Below are 22,304 nucleotides of genomic sequence, written 5' to 3'. Positions count from 1 at the left end.
ATAATCGTGTACGTGCAATTAAATTTTATTTTTATTATTAAAAATATAAACAGAACAGTCATAATTATTTGTCATATCTTTTTTCGGACGCCCTGTATGTCAAACAGACAGGACACGGAGCGCTTTAGAGAGAGTGGGAGATCTCTCCATTCACTTCGCTGAAATTTTGCGACTCGGTCACCTAATCGTACTCTCACTCTCGTTTCGTGAATCGATCTTTTTCCTTATGCAGTATAAGAGATTCGACTCGCCGCGTAACGGCCTCTTTCGACGTAACTCTTTCTCATTGATACATTTTAATTAAATATCTAAATGATTATTGAATAAAGAAGAAAGGAGATAACTCGGTGATTTGTATTGTTTGATCGAGTATTCATGTTATAAAAAAATCGTGGAAGATATTTTAGCGTAGATGATTTCTCGCGTAAAACGTCAGATACGCTATTCCAATCAGAAATCACCGTTCCGCAAAGGAAGATTGAAGAAAGAAGAAGATAAGATAACCGCCGGTAAAACGAAGTGATCTTTAATCGCGACTCGATCGAGGTAAAAGACTGAGATCGGACATCGTAGGATAATCGTTCGCATGATATCGATACGATCCGATTCTCACGCGTGATTAATTCTTATCAGTAACGAGCGCCTAAATTGCCTCGTTACGAAATTTCACGATCGTGTAGTCAATTGTGGAAATCTTTTCTTTTCGCGATCCATTATCTTCCGCGATTTTACTCGCGCTTAGCGTTTTCTGCACGTCGTCGATCGCTCTATCATATTTCGATTCTTTTATTCACTTGTCTTTTATTACTATTAGGTGTACAACTTTGCTTCCGCCGTTTTTTTCCGAAATTCGAGGCTTTATTGTAAAAAACTGGTTATACATTTATGATTCAAAGTATTGTCCATTCCCAATGATCGTGCCAATTCTTTTTGACTTTGACTCGAGTCTTCATTAAGTAATGCCTCCAATTCTGCATCTTCGAAAACCTTCTCTCTTCCACCGCTATGCCGGTCTTCGACGTGAAAATCACCGTTCTTGAAGCGTTGAAACCACTCGCGACACGTTCTTTCACTAATAGCGGCTTCACCATAAGTATTTGAGAGCATTCGATGAGCCTCAGCCGCAGATTTCTTCATATTGAAGCAGAAAATTAAAACCTCCCGCAAATGACGAGAATTTGGCTCGTAAACTGACATTTTCAATCGAGAATAACTTTATGATGCAGACACAAATCGACTAATGTTTCTATGGGGTTATGTTGACAGATGCCCAAGTTCATTGCATGACGTCTATGATCTATTTATTTCGACCACTACTTACCGCTAAAGCCATCTATAGGAAAACGGCGGAAGCAAAGTTGTACACCTAAAGGTGGGTATACACTTAGCGAATGAACAGCGAATGCAAACGTTCATTATTATCATTCAGCAGACATATACGCCAAAGCGAATGCGAACAGAACGTTCGATTCGCATTCGGCTCGATTCTCTCATGAAGCGGTACATCAAAGACAATTCGTGCGAGAAAAACGTTCAAAACATTTCGCATTTGCTGTTCGTTCGCTAAGTGTATACCCACCTTAATACAAATCAACGGAAGAGAGAGAGAGAGAGAGAGAGAGAGAGAGAGAGAGAGAGAGAGAGAGAGAGAGAAATATATTGTGTGTGTGTATCGCATAATATATATATATATATATATATGAAAATATATAAAACACAGAATAGATTATAAAAAATATAAAAAGACTAAAATAATGTTTAAAAATATATGTCATAAAAATAGATTAAGTATATAATAATAATATGATTTTGAATAGAATTATTTGTGAGATCTCTTCATTTTTTTTTTTTTTTTTTTTTTAATCTTTTAAATAGAAGAAACACTCGGAGAGATGATTTAAAACGCTCGAAGTTTTCGATTTGCAAATTTTTGCATTATTTCCGTATATGTGTAATGCGGGTACGCACTTTTTTGATATGCGACAAGAAGGAATCGTTGATCGTTCGTTGGGACGTTAGATAGATGAGAAGGAACGGGGCTGGGGCAGGGACGAGGGTGGGGCGGGGGGGAGGGGGGTTAACTCTCATCCTTAAATCATACTCGTCCTTTCGAATTCGCGAGCTGACCTCGTCCTCGAAACAATTTATAGCGCGCTGTGCTCTGACGACACGCGAACTTTCGGCGAACGGCCGGTCGATTTGCGAAGAGCACTCGAGCGGCCTCCTTTGTATCAATCAGGATTCGCGATCACGAGGAGATGAATGATCCGCTCGTTGACCAACATGAATATTTTCGACGACTTACTGTAATCGAACGTTGAAGGTTTGGAAGAAATTTATCGAGCTGCACGTGCGAATGTTACGGGAAGGAAAAGAAATGAAGGGAAAATTAATTATAGTAAATAATTTTCATACTATATATTTAGATGATCATAATTCTTAATTGGCCAGTTCTTTTTCGAAAAAGGTTTAAATAAAAAAATTTGCTACATAAAGTCTATATTTAATGTTATCAATTTTTATTAATTTTTATTATTGTTTTTTTTTATTTTTTTTATTATTATTATTATTATATCCAATCTGCGTTTTCCAGATCACTTTTTTTTTCGTAAAAAGATCGGATCGCGAACTTCGCGTTTAGTTGCGATAAACGCGTTTTAATTGAACCGTACGCGGGCACGTACGCGCGTGTGGGCCGCCCGGACCCAGCGTAGTGGAAGGGTAAATAAGGCCGCCGGTTCGCCTAAGGGGGTCTAACTCCGTCCGCAGATGGTGCAACTGATGGTGCCCCGAAGGCCCCTGACAACCTACTCGAGAGCTGGAGCTCGAGAGACTTAGCGTTCACTCTTATTCCGCCCTTTTGATACTTCACTTTCCGACAGCCCGCGGCACGGATGTGAACGTCTACACGATGCTTTAGAAGTCGCGTAATTTTTACTTTTCCTTTTTTTCAAAAGAGTGGGAGAGGTAATGAAACCCCAAATCAAAGAGATTAATTGTTTTTGGATCTATCGAGCTTTTTTTATTGAGGATAATAATTGAAACAGTGGTCTAATTCTCTTTACAATCTTAAGCAATTAATAATTTCAAGCAGTTAATAAAATAATAAAAAGTGTTGATAAAATTATATCTGTAATTATATATTGATTACGTTCATTTTCTTCAAATTTTTGATATTAGCTTATTAAATTAAAATTATATTTTTATTATTTTCTTAATTTTTTTTAAATTGTATTAAATTTTTTAATTATATTATACATTGATATTATTTTACAGACGCACACACACACACACACACACACACACACACACACATATATATATATATATATATATCAGGGTTGGGAAGTAACGCGTTACTTGTAACGCCGTTACCGTTACAGTTATTTTTTTTCGGTAACTGTAACGGTAATGGTGTTACAAATTTTATTTGTAACGGAAAAAGTAACTTCGTTACATTTTTCGGTAACGAGTAACGAATTTAACAGTTACTTTTATCGTTACTTTTTTCAAATTTTTTGATTTATTTAAGATATTATTCTTGCTATCGTGCGTGATAAAATTTTTATCTTAACCGTAAAGCCGTAAGCAAATCGACCAATTAGCATTCTTATTATGTTGTAATCTCATTTACTATCAGTTCTAAGTACCTTGCAACGAAAATTAGAAAATCTCAATAAATCTGACCTTATAGATTGCCATTCATTAGTTGAAGCTATTCAGCAAGGTTTAAATAAAAGGTAACTTATTAATTTGATTAATACATATGTTATTTAATTTTAAATAAGGATTTAATTGAAAAATATTATTTTATTTTAAACTATTGATTCAAAAGTATTAATTTCAATAAAACAAACAATGTCGCTTAATTTACTATATTTGATTTTAAATTTCTTACAATATTTGAAACAAAAGAATTAATAATAGCAGCATGTTTACATCCAAAATTTAAGTTAAACTGGTTAACCGGAGAAAAAAGAAAACGTGCTGAAAATTACTTGGAGGATTTATTGGGAATCCGATCAACTGAAAATTCTTCAAAAGCTGGAAAATCTGACGATCACGATGATTTTTTCATTTTTGAGCAAAAAACGGTGCAAAATGAATCTGAACAAGAAGAATTACAACGGTTTTTAATATCAAATAATTGTAATATAGAAATGTTAAACGACTATCCAAAACTTAAAAAACTTTTTATTAAATATAATACAGCTCTACCAAGCAGTGCATCTGTAGAAAGAATGTTTAGCATCGATGGCTCTGTATTAACACCACAAAGAGGGCATTTAAATGATGATACTATGGAGCAACAAATTTTATTAAAAATTAATAAAGAATTTCGATAAAATTTAATCATTTATTTTGTAATAAATCTTGAATGAAATCTTGCTTACAATTTTTTAAAAGTTTTTCTTATGCAAAATAATTTATTAGTTTGTATTGTAAAAAAGTAACGGAAATTGTAACGACTCGTTACTTTTTAGTAACTGTAACGGTAACGAGTTACTTTTTAAAATTAGTAACGAGTAACGGTAACGAGTTACTTTTTAGAAAAAATAACGGTAACGGTAACGAGTTACTTTTATAAAGTAACTTTCCCAACCCTGATATATATATATACACATTATATTATTAATATTAAAATAGAATTGCATTTTTTATGTCATTGTTTCTATTATTATCTATTTAATATGTAGTTTTCAATTATTTCAAATTCAGAGGTAAAACTTCTCACAATCAGACATTTTCTTTTTAAGCTAATTTTATATTTTACGGCTTTTAAAAAATATTTATGGGGAAAAAAGATATTAAAATTAATTAAAATAATTCATCTTTTTCACAAATTAACTTGATTAATGCAGTTGTCAGCAAGATGATTCACATTTTCTTAGATATTCGTACGCGCTCGACGTATCTCTTTCATCGTGGCAACAATTTGTACGTTTATAAAATTGCAACCAATTGATGTTTTAATATCGGAGTTGAAACGACATCGCGCGCGCAATTTCTTTTCAACTCTGATATCCAATTATATCTCAATCGTGATATAATTGCCCGTGAGCGCGTTTAACCACGCGTCATCTCGTTAAAGCGCGACTCAATCGAAAATTCCTCGCTCGAGATCTAAGACACGTCCTCGACTCGACGGTTCCATTCATGCGAAAATTGAATGCTAAGTCCCTCTTTAAACGGTCTAACGATAGCGATATTGTCTCGATGTTGACGATCGCGCTTTATTGTCCCCAGCCTCTTTGCACAGCCGGCGCGACAGAGACTGACACATCCCCTGGATGACATCTGTAGCCGCATTATTTATAGATACCGACTCTGTCTCTCTGTCCCGGGATATAAAAGTCATAATTTATACAAGTAGGCTGTACACGGCCGATTGTCGCTCAATAAAACCGGCTATTGATAGAGAAATGTCAAGTGAGTTTTCTCTCGTTGATAGAGACAGAAAAAGAAGACACACTCGAACAAAGGAGATATTAACGAGTAACGGTGGAAAAATATTTGAGAGACTCCGCGCGTCTTTATCTAGATGAAATAATTGTCCAAGATAATTATCGCGCGGATCTGCTGCGCGACAAGGAGATGTCCTCATAACCTAACCTAACGATTGCGCCAACATCGCGCTTCCTACTCCATACGCTCTTAAATTAGCGTGCTTATGGTTATTAGATTAAGTTATTTATTATTAAGAATTAAGAAATTTATAATTTTTTATATTAGCTCTTATGCAAATTTAAATTAAATATTGAGTATACGCAATCTTAACACCAATTGAGTACGTTTTAACGTTAGTATCGCAATTTGCGATTCGCATAGAAATTTTTATATATAATTAAATACTGATACATTTATAACATTAATATAAAGCGATATAAAGTGTTTTTTTTTATTTAAAGATAATTTATAACTTATAAAATATAAATTTAATTTATAAAAATATATAAACATATATATAAAATTATATAAACATATAAATTTAATTTATAAAAGTTAAAGCAAGTTTTGTATCCTTGTATATTTTTGATGTCACCTTAATTCACATTTAATTAAATAAAATTCAAATTTAATTTAAATTAACATAAGTTTGCACATACTTTCAAATTCAAACGTTTTCTGTCCGTATAAAAAGGTCTCACGTTGATCCTGCGGGTCACGTTTGTTTGGGTACACGCTGATATTTTTTTCAGCATTTCTTAATAAATACTCGTAGAAAAATGTTCCTCCTTCGATGCGGCACGAGTAAGACTAACAATGAGATCTCGAGATGCAGGGCCCGATAAAAAGCACGAGCGCCAGACGCGCATGTCGCACTTTTCATTAGCTTGCGAAACCCGCAATTCGCCACGATTAAAATCGTGGCAACCTTGCGTCGTCGGCGACACAATCGTCTTTCTCCTCTCCCCTTTGTCATCACAAATTTAATCAACGAACATTTTGTGCCCATTCTTTTTCTTCTTCTCTCAAATCTTTCAATTGCTCTTATAAACTAAATCGAATCAATTGAATAATATCAGATTTACATTTCGAAACATTAAAATCTCGAGATAATTGAAATATAATTTTAATTAGAACTTTAATTAAATTTTTTTTTATTTTTTATTTTTTTATTTTTTTTTTATTTTAATAAACAAGCTTTCTAAATTTACTATTTTTATATAAAGCCTGAAAGAGCAAATTATTTATATAGAAAAATTCATTGTCTATTAATATTTTATATATATGTATATGTAACACAGAACATGACATTGATTATTATGAGTGATAAAAATGTGATTAGATCAATTTTTAATCAATTCTTCACAAAAAAAAAAATCTAAAATCTGTTTTACAGTGCAATGATTAATTTGAGAAGATCGTTTGAATTCAATCCGGAATCTGGGCGTTGTAAAAAACGAGTTCAGAGACAAAGAAGAGCAACTCGCGAGTCGAGCTTGCGTAAGCGTTCTTATAAAAAAAATCCCCCCTGTGCACTTGCAACTTTGTGCAGTTCGGTCATTCTCTCCTCATCTCGCATTCTACCGTCTCTTTTTCGCGGGCCGGTTAAGGTATTAAAAAAAAAATAATAATAATAAAAAAAGGGAAGTTCGTGAAGGAAGAGGACGAAGACTTGAAGCGAGATAGCAAGGAGAAAACGGGAAGGGCGCGAATAAGAGTGAGAAAAGGAGAGCGAAGGAAAGAGGGAAGGAGAGAGAGAGAGAGAAGGGAGTTGTAGATGTGCAAAGTCACAGTCGATCCTGTTTCGAATGCAAATCGCACGCATCTCGCCCTGCATTATACGCAAATGCGCGGCTCTTTAATATGCGAGAGGGAGGGGCGAGAGCGCGACGCTTACGCAACGCTCGAAGATGCAACCAGCCAGAGATGATCCTTGGAAAACATCAATTGTTGCGCCGTTAAACTAGATGACAGATCCTAGGGACGTTTTAACAAATTGATATTCGCGAACGAGATCTCTGAGCATATAAATATTTTTATATATTCCTTATCGATATTTTTTAATAATTTCACCAACAACAAAAGGAGAAAATGTTAATTATGATTTTATGATTGAAGATGTTTGTTGTTAACTTAGGGATGAGTTACCAGTTCGGGGCGTTGGCTGTTATATGTTAAATTAATTACGTTTCATTTAGTTAAATTGATTAATGTTTTCATTTTTTTTTTTTTTTTTTTTTTTTAATTTAATTTTGCCAACGTAATTAAATTAGTGAACGAAAAATATGACATGGGGAATGATAGGTGAGGTAAAAGGGTTCCATTTTTAAAAATCGTCCGCAAGGGAGTGTCTTATTAATTACACGCGCGCGTGTACTAGATAAGCATCTTGGGTTTGCTCGCGTAATCGCCACAAATGTCTTTGCTACTATCTCGCGTCTATCACATTCTTATTCGTTCTACGTTTATGACGTTGAATTAATAATCGTCTCTCTCTCTCTCTCTCTCTCTCTCTCTATCTCTCCCTGGATAACTTACGACGAATGCTAATTGTTTTGTCGAGAGATATTTCTCTCGACTAGCATTGCCTCGTAGTTCTTCATCTCTTCTCGCGGTCTTTACGTCCCACCAGTTTTGTGCAATATGTGCCGCATTGTTTTCTTTCGGAGGAATTTGCATAAAACTCGTGTGCTCGCCAATATTGATTTTAGAGACGGGCCAAGGCTTTCGACACTTTTGTTTCGATACTTTATTTTCTCCCGAGCCTAAGAAACTTACGTCATTTTTATGCGACTTCTTTTAGACAATTCGAAACTTGCTATGTTTCCAAAAATTTTATACGCGATAATTTTCGAAATCTTACGGGTGCAAATTCGAGAAACGATGAATTTATACAAAATATAGGAAACTTTATATTGATATTGAAAACATGGCTAAGAGAGAGAAAGAGAGAGATTAATATTATATATAAATAAAACAAAAAAAAGTGAAATTAATATGATATAAAAATAAAATATCATAAAACGAAACATGAAAACTTAAGAGAATATAAGATGAATATAAAATGAAAAAATAAGAAAGAAAGCTTAAATTTCCAAAAATAATATTAAATTTCCAAAATAATATTAAAATTTGAAATTATATATGTATATAATTTTATAAAAGTATATAATATACAAATACAATATAGTCTTCGTTACCTCTTCTTTTTTCTATTATTCAAGATTTTGTATAAAATGAAAAACAAGAAGCGGATAAAGAAATTAAAAAAAAATTAAATCAAATACATCTCTCCTTTTTTTAATGTATTTGAGCGCGCGCGGAATATCTACAATACAGATTTATCTAACAATAAGGCAAAATCGCTTCTGCGGTAAGAGCGGCGCGTATTCCTTGGCAAACATTAGAGTCATCCTGTTGGGGGCCTTTTCGGTCCCCAAGAGGTACCGCTCCCTCGTGCACGCTGTTACGCAAGTAGGCCCACAGGCGAAAGATCATTGTCCTACGTCTTGCAGCTACGTGTGCGTCACGCAGCCCAATTATGTCTCTACACACAGGCACGCACTGGAAAGGATAAGGACAGATTGATGGGCAATTGTGATCGGCTCGATACTTTCTAGCCATACGACTTTTTAAATTGTTGATGCGTTATATTAAGAAAAATTTGATCAAACATTTACATACACACATTCCATACTTAAATCTTCAATATACAGAATGTCCCATTTTTAAGGACCCACTCAAATATCTCAGAAAAACTGCGTTAAATCGAAAAATGTTTCAAACAAAAGTTGTGTGGCTTCGAGGGGGCCATAAGATGGTGACAATGATTTGACCTTGGAAAATCATTTGAAGGTCATGTGAAGGTCAACTTTAAAATTTTAAATGTAAACCCCCATTTTTTATTTAGTATTCTCGTAGCTGACATCGAGAGCTTTCCAAAACACTATAATAAAGTATTTTTTCATTAAGTACTTTTTGAGTTATTTCATATTTTAATCTGACATATTTTGATATAAAAAATAAAATATTTCGTAAAATATTCAGTTTTTGATAATCTTACCGTAATACTTCTATGTACAGAATAATGAGACAAATCAATTAGTATAAAAAAAAATTGTTTTTAAGAAAATTATTTACAATGTATTTTTTTAAACAATTATTTGTTTTTTTTGGCACTAATTAATTTGTCTTATTATTCTGTACATAGAAGTATTACGGTAAAATTATCGAAAACTGAATACTTTACGAAATATTTTATTTTTCATATCAAAATTAGATATAAAAGATCAGATTATATAAAATCAAGTCAGATTATATGAAATATAAAATAACTCAAAAAGTACTTAATGAAAAAATTCTTTATTATAGTGTTTTGGAAAGCTCTCGATGTCAGCTACAAGAATACTAAATAAAAAATGGGGGTTTACGTTTAAGATTTTAAAGTTGACCTTCACATGACCTTCAAATGATTTTCCAAGGTCAAATCATTGTCACCATCTTATGGCCCCCTTGAAGCCATACAACTTTTGTTTGAAACATTTTTCGATTTAACGCAGTGTTTCTGAGATATTCGAGTGGGTCCTTTAAAATGGATCACCCTGTATATCAATATATAATATTTAATATATAAATAATTAATCACTCTGCGTATAATAATTATAATATATAATTTCAAAATATACAAATTATTATATATACATATTAATTATAACACGTAGTAGAGTATATTATGCAGCTAAAAATAAATTTGACAGATGCAGATAATAAAAAGATTAAATTTCTTCAGGTTCTATTATTAATTAATAATTATTAATTAATTATTATTAACCTTTTTTTCAATATATTTATAATCGCTGCGCTATATTTATTAAATAGCGAAACTATTATAATATATTTTAATATGCTACATAAAAACAAAAGTATATCCTCTCAAGATTAGGATTTCTCTCCGAGGATTTTGCGAATCCGATCCTGCGTCCCCGCATTGCGGGAGCACCGCCGACAACGTGTACGAATTTGTAACGGCACGACGAGCCCAGACACCTTACGGTAATTACTGACAATACGTCGGCGAAGCCCATTATTTAATGCTCGCTCGCAATCGTATTTAACGCTCGAACGAGTCGACGGACGATGACGGCCCGTCTCGAAAAGGAGGAGAGACGCGTAATTTGCGCCACAAACTGCCCGCGTCTCGTTAATGCTGGATCCCGATATCCTTTTCGTTTTATTAGCGTGAAATACTTTCTCAACATCTTAATCCCCATTTCTTCGCTATTATTCATTACCGTTATTGCTTTAGGTTCCACAAATCACTCGTCACGATTTTGATCCGAATTAAATGATGACCAAAACATTGTCATAATTTATATATTTCGACATTTGAATTACATCAATCGCTTCGAATTTCCTAATTGTTCTATCTAATGTTTTATTAAGTTTTTTAACATGTAGCTACAATATCAATTTATATATATATATATATATATATATATATAAAACACAGCTAATTAGTGATTGAAATAAATCTTGTACATACATGGGAAATTTTTCAGAAGATAATTATTATTCTATCATTTATATATATATATATTAGGTTTTATCAATGATTACAACTTTGCTTCCGGCGTTTTCCTATAGATGGCTTTAGCGGTAAGTAGTGGTCGAAATAAATAGATCATAGACGTCATGCAATAAACTTGGGCATCTGTCAACATAACCCTATAGAAACATTAGTCGATTCGTGTCTGCATCATAAAGTTATTCTCGATTGAAAATGTCAGTTTACGAGCCAAATTCTCGTCATTTGCGGGAGGTTTTAATTTTCTGCTTCAATATGAAGAAATCTGCGGCTGAGGCTCATCGAATGCTTTCAAATACTTATGATGAAGCCGCTATTAGTGAAAGAATATGCCGTGAGTGGTTTCAACGCTTCAAAAAGAACAGTGATTTTCACGTCGAAGACCGGCATAGCGGTGGAAGAGAGAAGGTTTTCGAAGATGCAGAATTGGAGGCATTACTTAATGAAGACTCGAGTCAAAGTCAAAAAGAATTGGCACGATCATTGGGAGTGGACAATACTTTGAATCATAAATGTATAACCAGTTTTTTACAATAAAGCCGAATTTTGGAAAAAAAACGGCGGAAGCAAAGTTGTACACCTAATATATATATATATATTTAGAATATTACAATTTTTCTCTACACACAAATATAAATGTAACATTATATAATTATTAATTTACTATTATTAATTAATTTTGCTAGTATTACAAAACGATTTTGCTGTTACAAATATTTTTTTTTTTAAATAGCAAATATAAAAGGAAAGGTCGGCAGCTTTTGTAAGATCGGACATTTTTCCCATTTCGCGCGCGTGTAATTTCGAAAGTTCATGGTTTTACTGCGAGTTTTTACTGCCGAAACGAGAAAAGAGATCTTCAGCAGCCTTCGAGCTCCATAATATGGATAACAACAAAGATGATCCGTCTAAAAAGACAGAAAAATGATTCAAGGCGATCGACATTTTCCATATCGGGCGCGAATTCTAGAACAACTTGCCGCGCGTGCGATCCTTCTTGCACCTGCTCTCCGTTAATTCGAGATGAAGTTTCACGCAACATGTATGACACGTGCACGTTGGAAGAAGGAGCGCGGCACGTGTACAACGAATGTGCATCTTCAGGTTCGGATTTATTCTTTTCGTGATAAGTTTTATCAATGATAACGAATGAAATTTATTTTTAGCAGTATAAGATATATATGTAGAATAATCAATATATTTTCAAATTAAATAATTATTATGCAAAATGTAAATAATGCAATTAATACAATTATTTAATATACATATCAACTAAAATATATTTTTATCTTAAATTTTCTTCAAATAATATATCAATAATTAAATAAAAAGATGTCTGTCTAAAGAGACATCTGTAATATTTTTATTAGAGAACAATGGGACAATCATTTTTATCCTTTATTTCGTTTTTTTTCCTTCTTTATTTTATTAGTCATTACTTGCTACGTTCATTGCATATTCTTTAATAGTCTCGGTATATTGTTCCCCCTTTGAGTCCAATCCTGTGCGTTTTGCACGCGGGAACGCGCATGCGCGGCTTATGACTGCGGGCTGTGGGTCGTAAGGCCCCGAGGGCGCGAAACGGCGGGATAATTCGAGATCGTACGATCTACAGCGAATCGGGACGAATGTTGGAAATTAATTTTATTTTCTGTTCGGGACTTGTAATTTGAAAGCGCGAACCAAGTCGAGCGTAAAGGTGGGTATACACTTAGCGAACGAACACCGAACGAACAGCGAATGTAAACGTTCATTATTATCATTCAGCAGATATATACGCCAAAGCGAATGTGAACAGAACGTTCGATTCGCATTCGGCTCGATTCCCTCATGAAGCGGTACATCAAAGACAATTCGTGCGAGAAAAACGTTCAAAACGTTTCGCATTCGCTGTTCGTTCGGTGTTCGTTCGCTAAGTGTATACCCACCTTAAGATGCTCCCGCGAAGGGAGCCGGCGTCGTGCGGCTCGCGAACGGCCGCGCCAAAATGAGAGGAACAAGCTCGTCACACTTTTTCCATCAACCTCGTCGAAGATGAAGATCCTTGAAAAAAAAAAAAAAATCTTAGAAATTAACACGCGCGTCGCAAAATCCCCGCTGGCCTCGTCCCCGTCGCAGGTCGTATATCGAGACATGAAAAAATCGCGACATTTCGGCCCGAAAATATGGCGATCGCTATCCGATAGATAGGACCGAGGCGAGGATCCCGAAAAGGAGAAGACTCTACCGCCGAGATACGCCGCGGATTTCGCGCGGGCGTCCGCGGGGGCCCGTTTATTACTTTTCTCGGAACAATGTTGCGAGCGAAGGCCCGATGAGTCGCGGAAAGTTGCCATAACTTTCCCCCTTTAAACTCGCGTATTAAACATACACGCGCGACACGCGCTTTATAAATGTATAAACTTCATGGATCTCTTCTCCGAGGGACAGACATACGTCGCGCGGGCACGTGTCAATTAAAAAAGTCCATGCAACAGCCCGAGGATTTTTCATTTCACCTGGCAAGCCGCAAGGCCACTTCGCTCGGTTCTTCCCCCCCCTCCTCCCCCTCCCATCCCCCCACCTCCTCCTGGACCGACACAAAAGAATCTGTCTCTCTCGATTGTCGATCTCGCTCGCTTCAATTGCGATTCATTTCTCGACCAAGATCTTTCATCGTGAAATCCGTGATTAAAGAGAGAGACTCTCATTAAAATTATGATAGGTGTTGTTTGTTTGAGGGATATCTTGTACATTTGTTCGCGATATCCTTTTTCCGCGATAAGATCGGATCTCTATTACGAGATCTTCGGCGAATTTTTGGACGCGAGTTTGACAATTAGTAATTTCGAACGGCAATTGACCCCGGTTAGGGATTAACAATCGATATTGGCGCGAATTGATGGTAATGAGCAAATCGATGAGCGCGAATTGACGGAGACGAGAAGAAAGATAAAGGGAGGACAAAAGAGAAGAGAGAGAAAGAAGGATTACGTAATCCTGGTCGGCGCATATGTGTGCCGATCGCCCGCGGCGAGACGAGACCTTGCCGACGTGCATGAGAACTGGGCCGCGTGCGTCGGGCCCCCCCCCCCCCTCGTTATATCCCGGGCCCCGACTCTGAACCTAGATGAATCCGACGCCGTAGAGTCTGCGCGGATCGTTTCGTATTAATTCGAATGATTCTCAGATCAAGATACGTGTGTTTACGTAAATTTGAGGAGAGGGTACTCGTGTATATCGATCGTTTCAGGATAATTATTTTGACACATACATATCCAAAAATTTTTATTAAAAAATCTCTCTCTCTCTCTCTCTCTCTTTCTTTCTACGATTATAATAATTGTATAAAACAGGATGTCTAAAATCTCTGGAGAAACATGGAAAACCTGAAACTCTCCAGGAATTTCTTTTGTATCTGAAAGAATCAAGGAATTCTCATGAAATTTTATTAAAACTTTGGGAATTTTTTGAAAATTTTTCTTTTTGATAATGTCGCTCTTATATTGCAGTTAGCAAGCCTATAAAAAAATATAATTACAATAAAAAAAAGAATTTATTTTAGAAAATTGCCCCAAAAAATCATTAAAATATTCTCATTATGTGGAATTTTAAATAGAAATACCTGGAAAAGCAGGAAGTTTTCGGAGAATTTTTTGACAAGATTTGATGAGACATATTGATAAAATTTATAAAATCATTGATTTATTTTATTGTACATGCATAATAAAACTTATATCGTGCACAACAATTTGATGGATGTAATTATAATGTAAAATGTTTGCATCAATAGTGGATATATATTTTCCAGTAATTTACAGACTGTATTTACAAGCAATTTGCAAACTATGTAGTTGAATTAGATCTATTTTGTCTATCGCGGTTGACATCTGCTGTCGATTAACAATCACGCGCAATACTATTATGAATCAAACATTGACTGTTCTAGATGTACCACATTCGACTTACTTTATAAGGATACTAACAAATGTTAAGATATCGTAGATTCGTAAATTTAGAAGATCACGACGCTAATTATCGTTGAAGATTCATATTAATTAAAATCATAAAAGATGAAAAATTGTTAAATGAAATTAAAAAACAATATATTAGAAAAAAATAGTGAGTGAAGTTATAGATAAATTAAAGAATTAATTTTATATGTATATTTCTGGGTCTCACGCACACATATACAAGGTGTCCCATTTTAAAGGATCCACTCAAATATCTCAGAAACACTGCGTTAAATCGAAAAATGTTTCAAACAAAAATTGTGTGGCTTCAAGGGGGCCATAAGATGGTGACAATGATTTGACCTTGGAAAATCATTTGAAGGTCATGTGAAGGTTAACTTTAAAATCTTAAATGAAAACCCCCATTTTTTTATTTAGTATTCTTGTAGCTGACATCGAGAGCTTTCCAAAACACTATAATAAACTATTTTTTTATTCAGTACTTTTTGAGTTATTTTATATTTTAATCTGACATCTTTTGATATAAAAAATAAATATCTCATAAAATATTCAGTTTTCGATAATTTTACCGTAATACTTTTATGTACAGAATAATAAGACAAATTAATTAGTGCCAAAAAAACAAATAATTGTTTAAAAAAATACATTGTAAATAATTTTCTTAAAAACAATTTTTTTTTATACTAATTGATTTGTCTCATTATTCTGTACATAGAAGTATTACGGTAAGATTATCAAAAACTAAATATTTTACGAGATATTTAACTTTTTAAAACAAAATATGTCAGATTAAAATATAAAATAACTTAAAAAGTACTTAATAAAAAAATACTTTATTATAGTGTTTTGGAAAGCTCCCGATGTCAGCTACAAGAATACTAAATAAAAAATGGGGGTTTCCATTTAAGATTTTAAAGTTGACCTTTATATGACCTTCAAATGATTTTCCAAGGTCAAATCATTGTCACCATCTTATGGCCCCCTTGAAGCCACGCAACGTTTGTTTGAAACATTTGTCGATTTAACGCAGTGTTTCTGAGATATTTGAATGGGTCCTTTAAAATGGAACACCCTGTATGTTAGATTCATATTATCTATATAATTTATATTACGTGTGTATATATACATGCACACATGCATATGTATATAAACGTGTATTTATAAATTACATGATGGCATATTTTATAAATAATTAAAAAATAGTGTTTTATATTAATTTAAAACTCTCTTTTCTTCACTTTACCAAAAATTACATATTTTTGATAATTAATTTATTTTAATAAATATGTATTTAGGTTAATATAAATATTTCAATTTATATAAAATTATACGTTCTTTGAAATTCAGCAATCTCTAATTATTTTTATCCATTATTCATTTGATTGTCCGATAATTTTTTGCCTTATTATTTATATCAGTTTAAAAATAAAAAATATGTTGTATAATATATTTGTAAAATATATTATTACGTAAGAGATATTCTTAGAGATGTTCCTAGAGAGTAAACAGACTATGTCATCCATCCCATCTACGAGATGGTCGGTCGTTTCGCGAGATCATTCTGAATCGTTCATGCGATCCCCACCTAATTACATGCCGGGTACGTAAGAGGAATTTACAAGCAGGCGTTACACGCGGTGACACGCTGCAAGATTGTCAAAACGCCCGCCGCGGCGACGTTGATCGTTGGGAAATCGTTCCGAGATAAATCCGAGAAGCAAATTTTGTCTTTCCCTCTTTCTCTTTCACCTCGCGGTGGGCGTGAGATCGTACGATGATTACGAAACGAACTTTAGAAATTTTCTCACGGCTCAGAGTTTTATTAGTCACAAGTTCGCCGATCAAAAAGCACACGGAGGATCGTATCGCGCGTTTCTAATCCGGAATATAACAACAGCACGATACAGTAGAAATATAGTAAAATTGTAATAAAATTTTGAAAATAAAAAAGAAAACACATCGTATCATACACATCGTGACTTTAGAATTCATTATAGTAGTATAAAAATTATATATGTATATTACATTGTGAAGAAAATACATGTTATTTTTTTTCTAATTTATATTTAAATTTGCGCCAACCACATAATATAGTTATTGTTATTAATATTATATAATACTAAATTAATTAGTTATTATAAAAAAAAAATTATTAACAGTGCTACGTAATAATTTTTCAATTGTTATACTAAATTAATTATGATAGTTATTATAAAAAAAATTATTAACAGCTATGTAATAATCTTTGAATTTCCAGGTTTTAGGTCCGATTTCTGGCTGTCACGTGAATCCGGCCGTATCATTCGGTCTGATGATCAGCGGAAATTGCAGTTTTCTTAAAACCGTTAGCTATATGGTTTGCCAATGTTGCGGCGCTATCGCGGGTGCCGCTGTTCTCAAGGTAAGAAATTTATTCATTAATTTAATTGAAACTTATTGCAATGCTTAATTTTTCTTCTTTTTAAAGAAAAGGAAAAAGAAGAAAATAAATCTAAATTTATATTTATTAAATCTTAAATGCTGAATCAACTTGTTCGATCAAAAAAAAAAAGAAAAAAGAGAGAGAGAGAGAAAGAGAGAAAAAGCCGAATTTGACATGCGGCTTAAATTAATTTAATTTAATTTTATAAAGTGTTGAAGAGGTGAGATGACGCAGGTGCATCAAAGTTTCTTTATCGTCATTTTTGAGATTTAATTTAAATTTCAATTCAATCCTCTTAATATCATTTTTTAAAACTACTCGGAATTATCTCGAATTTATTGCTGGATACTCAATTGTATTACATAAGTCATAAGTAATAAAATGTACTTTAAGAGGGATCAGCGGATCATGTGCACGACAATTTTATTCGAGCTTTACGCACGCACGTTCATTCTTTACGCATACGCAATCGTAATGATCGTCCGGCCGAAGCGTGAAATCGATCGTTGATAGGCTGTCATTTCGATTTGGCGCGCAGCTTCGTTCTGTCCATATCAATTAAATCGCCGTTGCACAAGGTCAGGGTTCGTTTCTCTCTTTCTCCGTTAATCGTACGCTTATCTATTACATCAAAAACTAGTCGCGCAAACGATCAACGGCTGGGTCGCACGAGAGAGCAAGCGGCGCACGTGCATGCGATATTATTTTGCGTACGGTTTGAATTAATTTGACCGGACAAGCCTATTTAATCATTAAATTCTTCATCATCGTCCTAACGCTGTCAACGTAGCTAAATATAGAAAAAATTATAAAATTTTTATGTATCTGTTATATGAGCTGCGATTTTTAGCAGTAATTAACGGTGTGTTAAAAAATTGCTTGTCTTACGGTTAATAAAAAGTGTTATCGGCTTAAAAATATAAAATGATTTAAATATATAAAAATATAAATTATAATATATATAAAAATTATCTAATTATTTAAATATATATATATAATGGTTTAAAACCATACTCTGAGAATATTATCTTATCCATTATAATCTTATTATGTAAACGTCTCAAAAATCAAACTAATCAATTCAATTATTTGTAAATTTAATTTTAGTATCAGAATACTAACTATGTGTTTTTTGTGATATTAAAATTACAAAGAATAAAGTATTAATTAGTTTACTCTTTAAGCAATTTATCATATTAGGTGTACAACTTTGCTTCCGCCGTTTTTTTTCCGAAATTCGAGGCTTTATTGTAAAAAACTGGTTATACATTTATGATTCAAAGTATTGTCCACTCCCAATGATCGTGCCAATTCTTTTTGACTTTGACTCGAGTCTTCATTAAGTAATGCCTCCAATTCTGCATCTTCGAAAACCTTCTCTCTCTTCCACCGCTATGCCGGTCTTCGACGTGAAAATCACCGTTCTTGAAGCGTTGAAACCACTCGCGACACGTTCTTTCACTAATAGCGGCTTCACCATAAGTATTTGAGAGCATTCGATGAGCCTCAGCCGCAGATTTCTTCATATTGAAGCAGAAAATTAAAACCTCCCGCAAATGACGAGAATCTGGCTCGTAAACTGACATTTTCAATCGAGAATAACTTTATGATGCAGACACAAATCGACTAATCGACTTTCTATGGGGTTATGTTGACAGATGCCCAAGTTCATTGCATGACGTCTATGATCTATTTATTTCGACCACTACTTACCGCTAAAGCCATCTATAGGAAAACGGCGGAAGTAAAGTTGTACACCTAATATATCGAGTAATTAAAAGTTTCTCTCCTCCTCGCAAAATCTCATCGAGCCGTCTAATCAAATCGCGTCGTTCCCCGTCCAGCTGATAATACCCAAGACACATGCCACCGGCGGCCTGGGCGCCACCATGCTAGGCAACGGCGTGTCGGTATCCCAGGGTACCGTAATGGAGGCTATCATCACGTTCCTGCTGGTACTGGTGGTGCACGCTGTGACGGATGCCAAGAGATCCGACACGAAGGGCTGGGCCCCGCTAGCGATCGGTCTGACGATCACGGCGGCCCATATGGCGGCGGTTCCCATAACCGGCAGTAGCATGAACCCCGCCAGGACTCTGGGCCCGGCCGTGGTCGAGGACGAGTATCAGAACGTCTGGATCTACTGGGTGGGTCCGCTCGTCGGGGGCTGCTTGGCCGGCGGTGCGTACAGGATGGGTCTGAGGGCCAACAAAGAAGACGACGAGGGTTCATACGATTTTTGAGAGGCTCCTCGGGATTCTAAAACGTGAGATATGGATGCTATTCATAATTCCGAAGAGCTAGATCGGAAGTCTCCCAGGTGTAAATAAAGAGAAAAAAATGTAATAAAGATGATGATTTTTGATTATATTTCTTCGTTGCATATGACAAAATTGTCTGTAAAAGAATTGGATTCTGCAAGAAATGTACAATATATGTATATTATATATATTCGTGAGTAAGATATTGGATCCACTGTAGATCCGAGAGTTCAGAAAACTGGGAACTATTTGAATCAAAATTGCTCCGTGTAATATGAAAATGTATTTTCAACATGCACATATATTATGTGTGTCATTTTTCAAATTTTATTTTCTTCAAATTTATTAATCTTTATGTATTTACAGATATGAAGATCTTCTCGTCATCTATTAAATAGTATTGTCTCTAGTTTTTTATCTTTAGTATTTAGAGAATCTTTTTAGTTGGTGCTATTTTATCGGAAAGCATAATCGAAAATCAGGGTTGGGAAAGTTACTTTATAAAAGTAACTCGTTACCGTTACCGTTATTTTTTCTAAAAAGTAACTCGTTACCGTTACTCGTTACTAATTTTAAAAAGTAACTCGTTACCGTTACAGTTACTAAAAAGTTACGAGTCGTTACAATTTCCGTTACTTTTTTACAATACAAACTAATAAATTATTTTGCATAAGAAAAACTTTTAAAAAATTGTAAGCAAGATTTCATTCAAGGTTTATTACAAAATAAATGATTAAATTTTATCGAAATTCTTTATTAAATTTTAATAAAATTTGTTGCTCCATAGTATCATCATTTAAATGCCCTCTCTGTGGTGTTAATACAGAGCCACCGATGCTAAACATTTTTTCTACAGATGCACTGCTTGGTAGAGCTGTATTATATTTAATAAAAAGTTTTTTAAGTTTTGGATAGTCGTTTAACATTTCTATATTACAATTATTTGATTTTAAAAACCGTTGCAATTCTTCTTGTTCAGATTCATTTTGCACCGTTTTTTACTCAAAAATGAAAAAATCATCGTGATCGTCAGATTTTCCAGCTTTTGAAGAATTTTCAGTTGATCGGATTCCCAATAAATCCTCCAAGTAATTTTCAGCACGTTTTCTTTTTTCTCCGATTAATTAGTTTAACTTAAATTTTGGATGTAAACATGCTGCTATTATTAATTCTTTTGTTTCAAATATTGTAAGAAATCTAAAATCAAATATAATAAATTAAACGACATTGTTTGTTTTATTGAAATTAATACTTTTGAATCAATAGTTTAAAATAAAATAATATTTTTTAATTAAATCCTTATTTAAAATTAAATAACATATGTATTAATCAAATTAATAAGTTACCTTTTATTTAAACCTTGCTGAATAGCTTCAACTAATGAATGGCGATCTATAAGGTCAGATTTATTGAGATTTTCTAATTTTCGTTGCAAGGTACTTAGAACTGGTAGTAAATGAGAGCTCTGCTTTTCCGAAAAGATAAAACTCTCATTGGATATCGCGCGTCGCGTCATCGCACTGGTCTGCAAGAGCCATAAGTTGATCAATCACATTCAAGCATTTTTACAACATAATAAGAATGCTAATTGGTCGATTTGCTTACGGCTTTACGGTTAAGATAAAAATTTTATCACGCACAATAGCAAGAATAATATCTTAAATAAATCAAAAAATTTGAAAAAAGTAACGATAAAAGTAACTGTTAAATTCGTTACTCGTTACCGAAAAATGTAACGAAGTTACTTTTTCCGTTACAAATAAAATTTGTAACGCCATTACCGTTACAGTTACCGAAAAAAAGTAACTGTAACGGTAACGGCGTTACAAGTAACGCGTTACTTCCCAACCCTGTCGAAAATATGTCGACATTATTGTACAATATAAAATTGTATTGTGTATAATATAAACGACAAATAAACTTTAATATTATATTAATATTAATTTGTAATATTATATTATTAATGAGATTAATTATGTTATATATATATATTACGGACTAAGATATATATATGTATATATATATATATGATTATTATACAATAATGCGTATGATATTGAATCGATTTCTTTTTAAAAAAATTACCTTTTTACCTTATGAAATTAAATATATTTTTCTCTAAAATGTGCATAGAACAAGAGATAGCTTTTTTATCTATAATCATTAGCATAATCTCATCGTAATTAATGGTCATTATACCAATTATGTAAATTCTACAATATATTCGCCAGATTGTACATCGCCTTCCACTCTGAGAATTTTGTATATATTGTATTTAAGTTAGTTTATATCGAGAAATTTTAAACTAATTATCTTTTATTGATCTATGATATATTTTAGCATAGTCTAGGAATTAATTAGTTCATAACGCACAGATACGAATGATAACATTAACAAATATACTCTTTTATCATCGATATTATCCGCGTATGAGTTTTTATGTTTGCGAATTCTTTCCTCTCCCTCTCGGTTCCTTCCCATAATAATAATAATAATAAATTATTTTTCATATTTCAATTTTTTCATTATTTCAATTTCTAAAATATTTATGATACATCTTTGGAAATCTGCAAGGATTGTAAATGTAAGAGCAGGTGATCGCGACAGATGATCTAGTTACTCTAATCCGAACATAG

General features: G+C 33.6%; 1 protein-coding gene across 3 annotated transcripts in view; it reads left to right on the top strand.

Moving 5' to 3' along the window:
* The window catches only part of LOC138934100 (aquaporin AQPAn.G), a 38,028-nt gene extending 16,338 nt beyond the window's left edge, over positions 1-21,690 (top strand). Inside the window, exons 4-6 of one of the 3 annotated variants that reach the window (XM_070297536.1) lie at positions 17,243-17,386; positions 19,252-19,673; positions 20,035-21,690. In XM_070297536.1, the coding sequence (XP_070153637.1) occupies positions 17,243-17,386; positions 19,252-19,650 (543 nt within the window). In that variant the 3' untranslated portion in view covers positions 19,651-19,673; positions 20,035-21,690. Of the gene's footprint in view, positions 1-17,242; positions 17,387-19,251; positions 20,002-20,034 lie in introns of those variants that run through there. The other 2 variants (XM_070297535.1, XM_070297537.1) reach the window with 2 other exon arrangements.
* The last annotated feature ends 614 nt before the right edge of the window (positions 21,691-22,304 follow it).

The sequence above is a fragment of the Polyergus mexicanus genome, unplaced genomic scaffold (assembly GCF_030449975.1).
Source record: "Polyergus mexicanus isolate NDT 795.1 unplaced genomic scaffold, iyPolMexi1.0 SCAF_6, whole genome shotgun sequence".
In the NCBI taxonomy this organism is placed as follows: Eukaryota; Metazoa; Arthropoda; class Insecta; order Hymenoptera; family Formicidae; genus Polyergus; species Polyergus mexicanus.
This window is presented reverse-complemented; position numbering and strand designations above follow the sequence as displayed.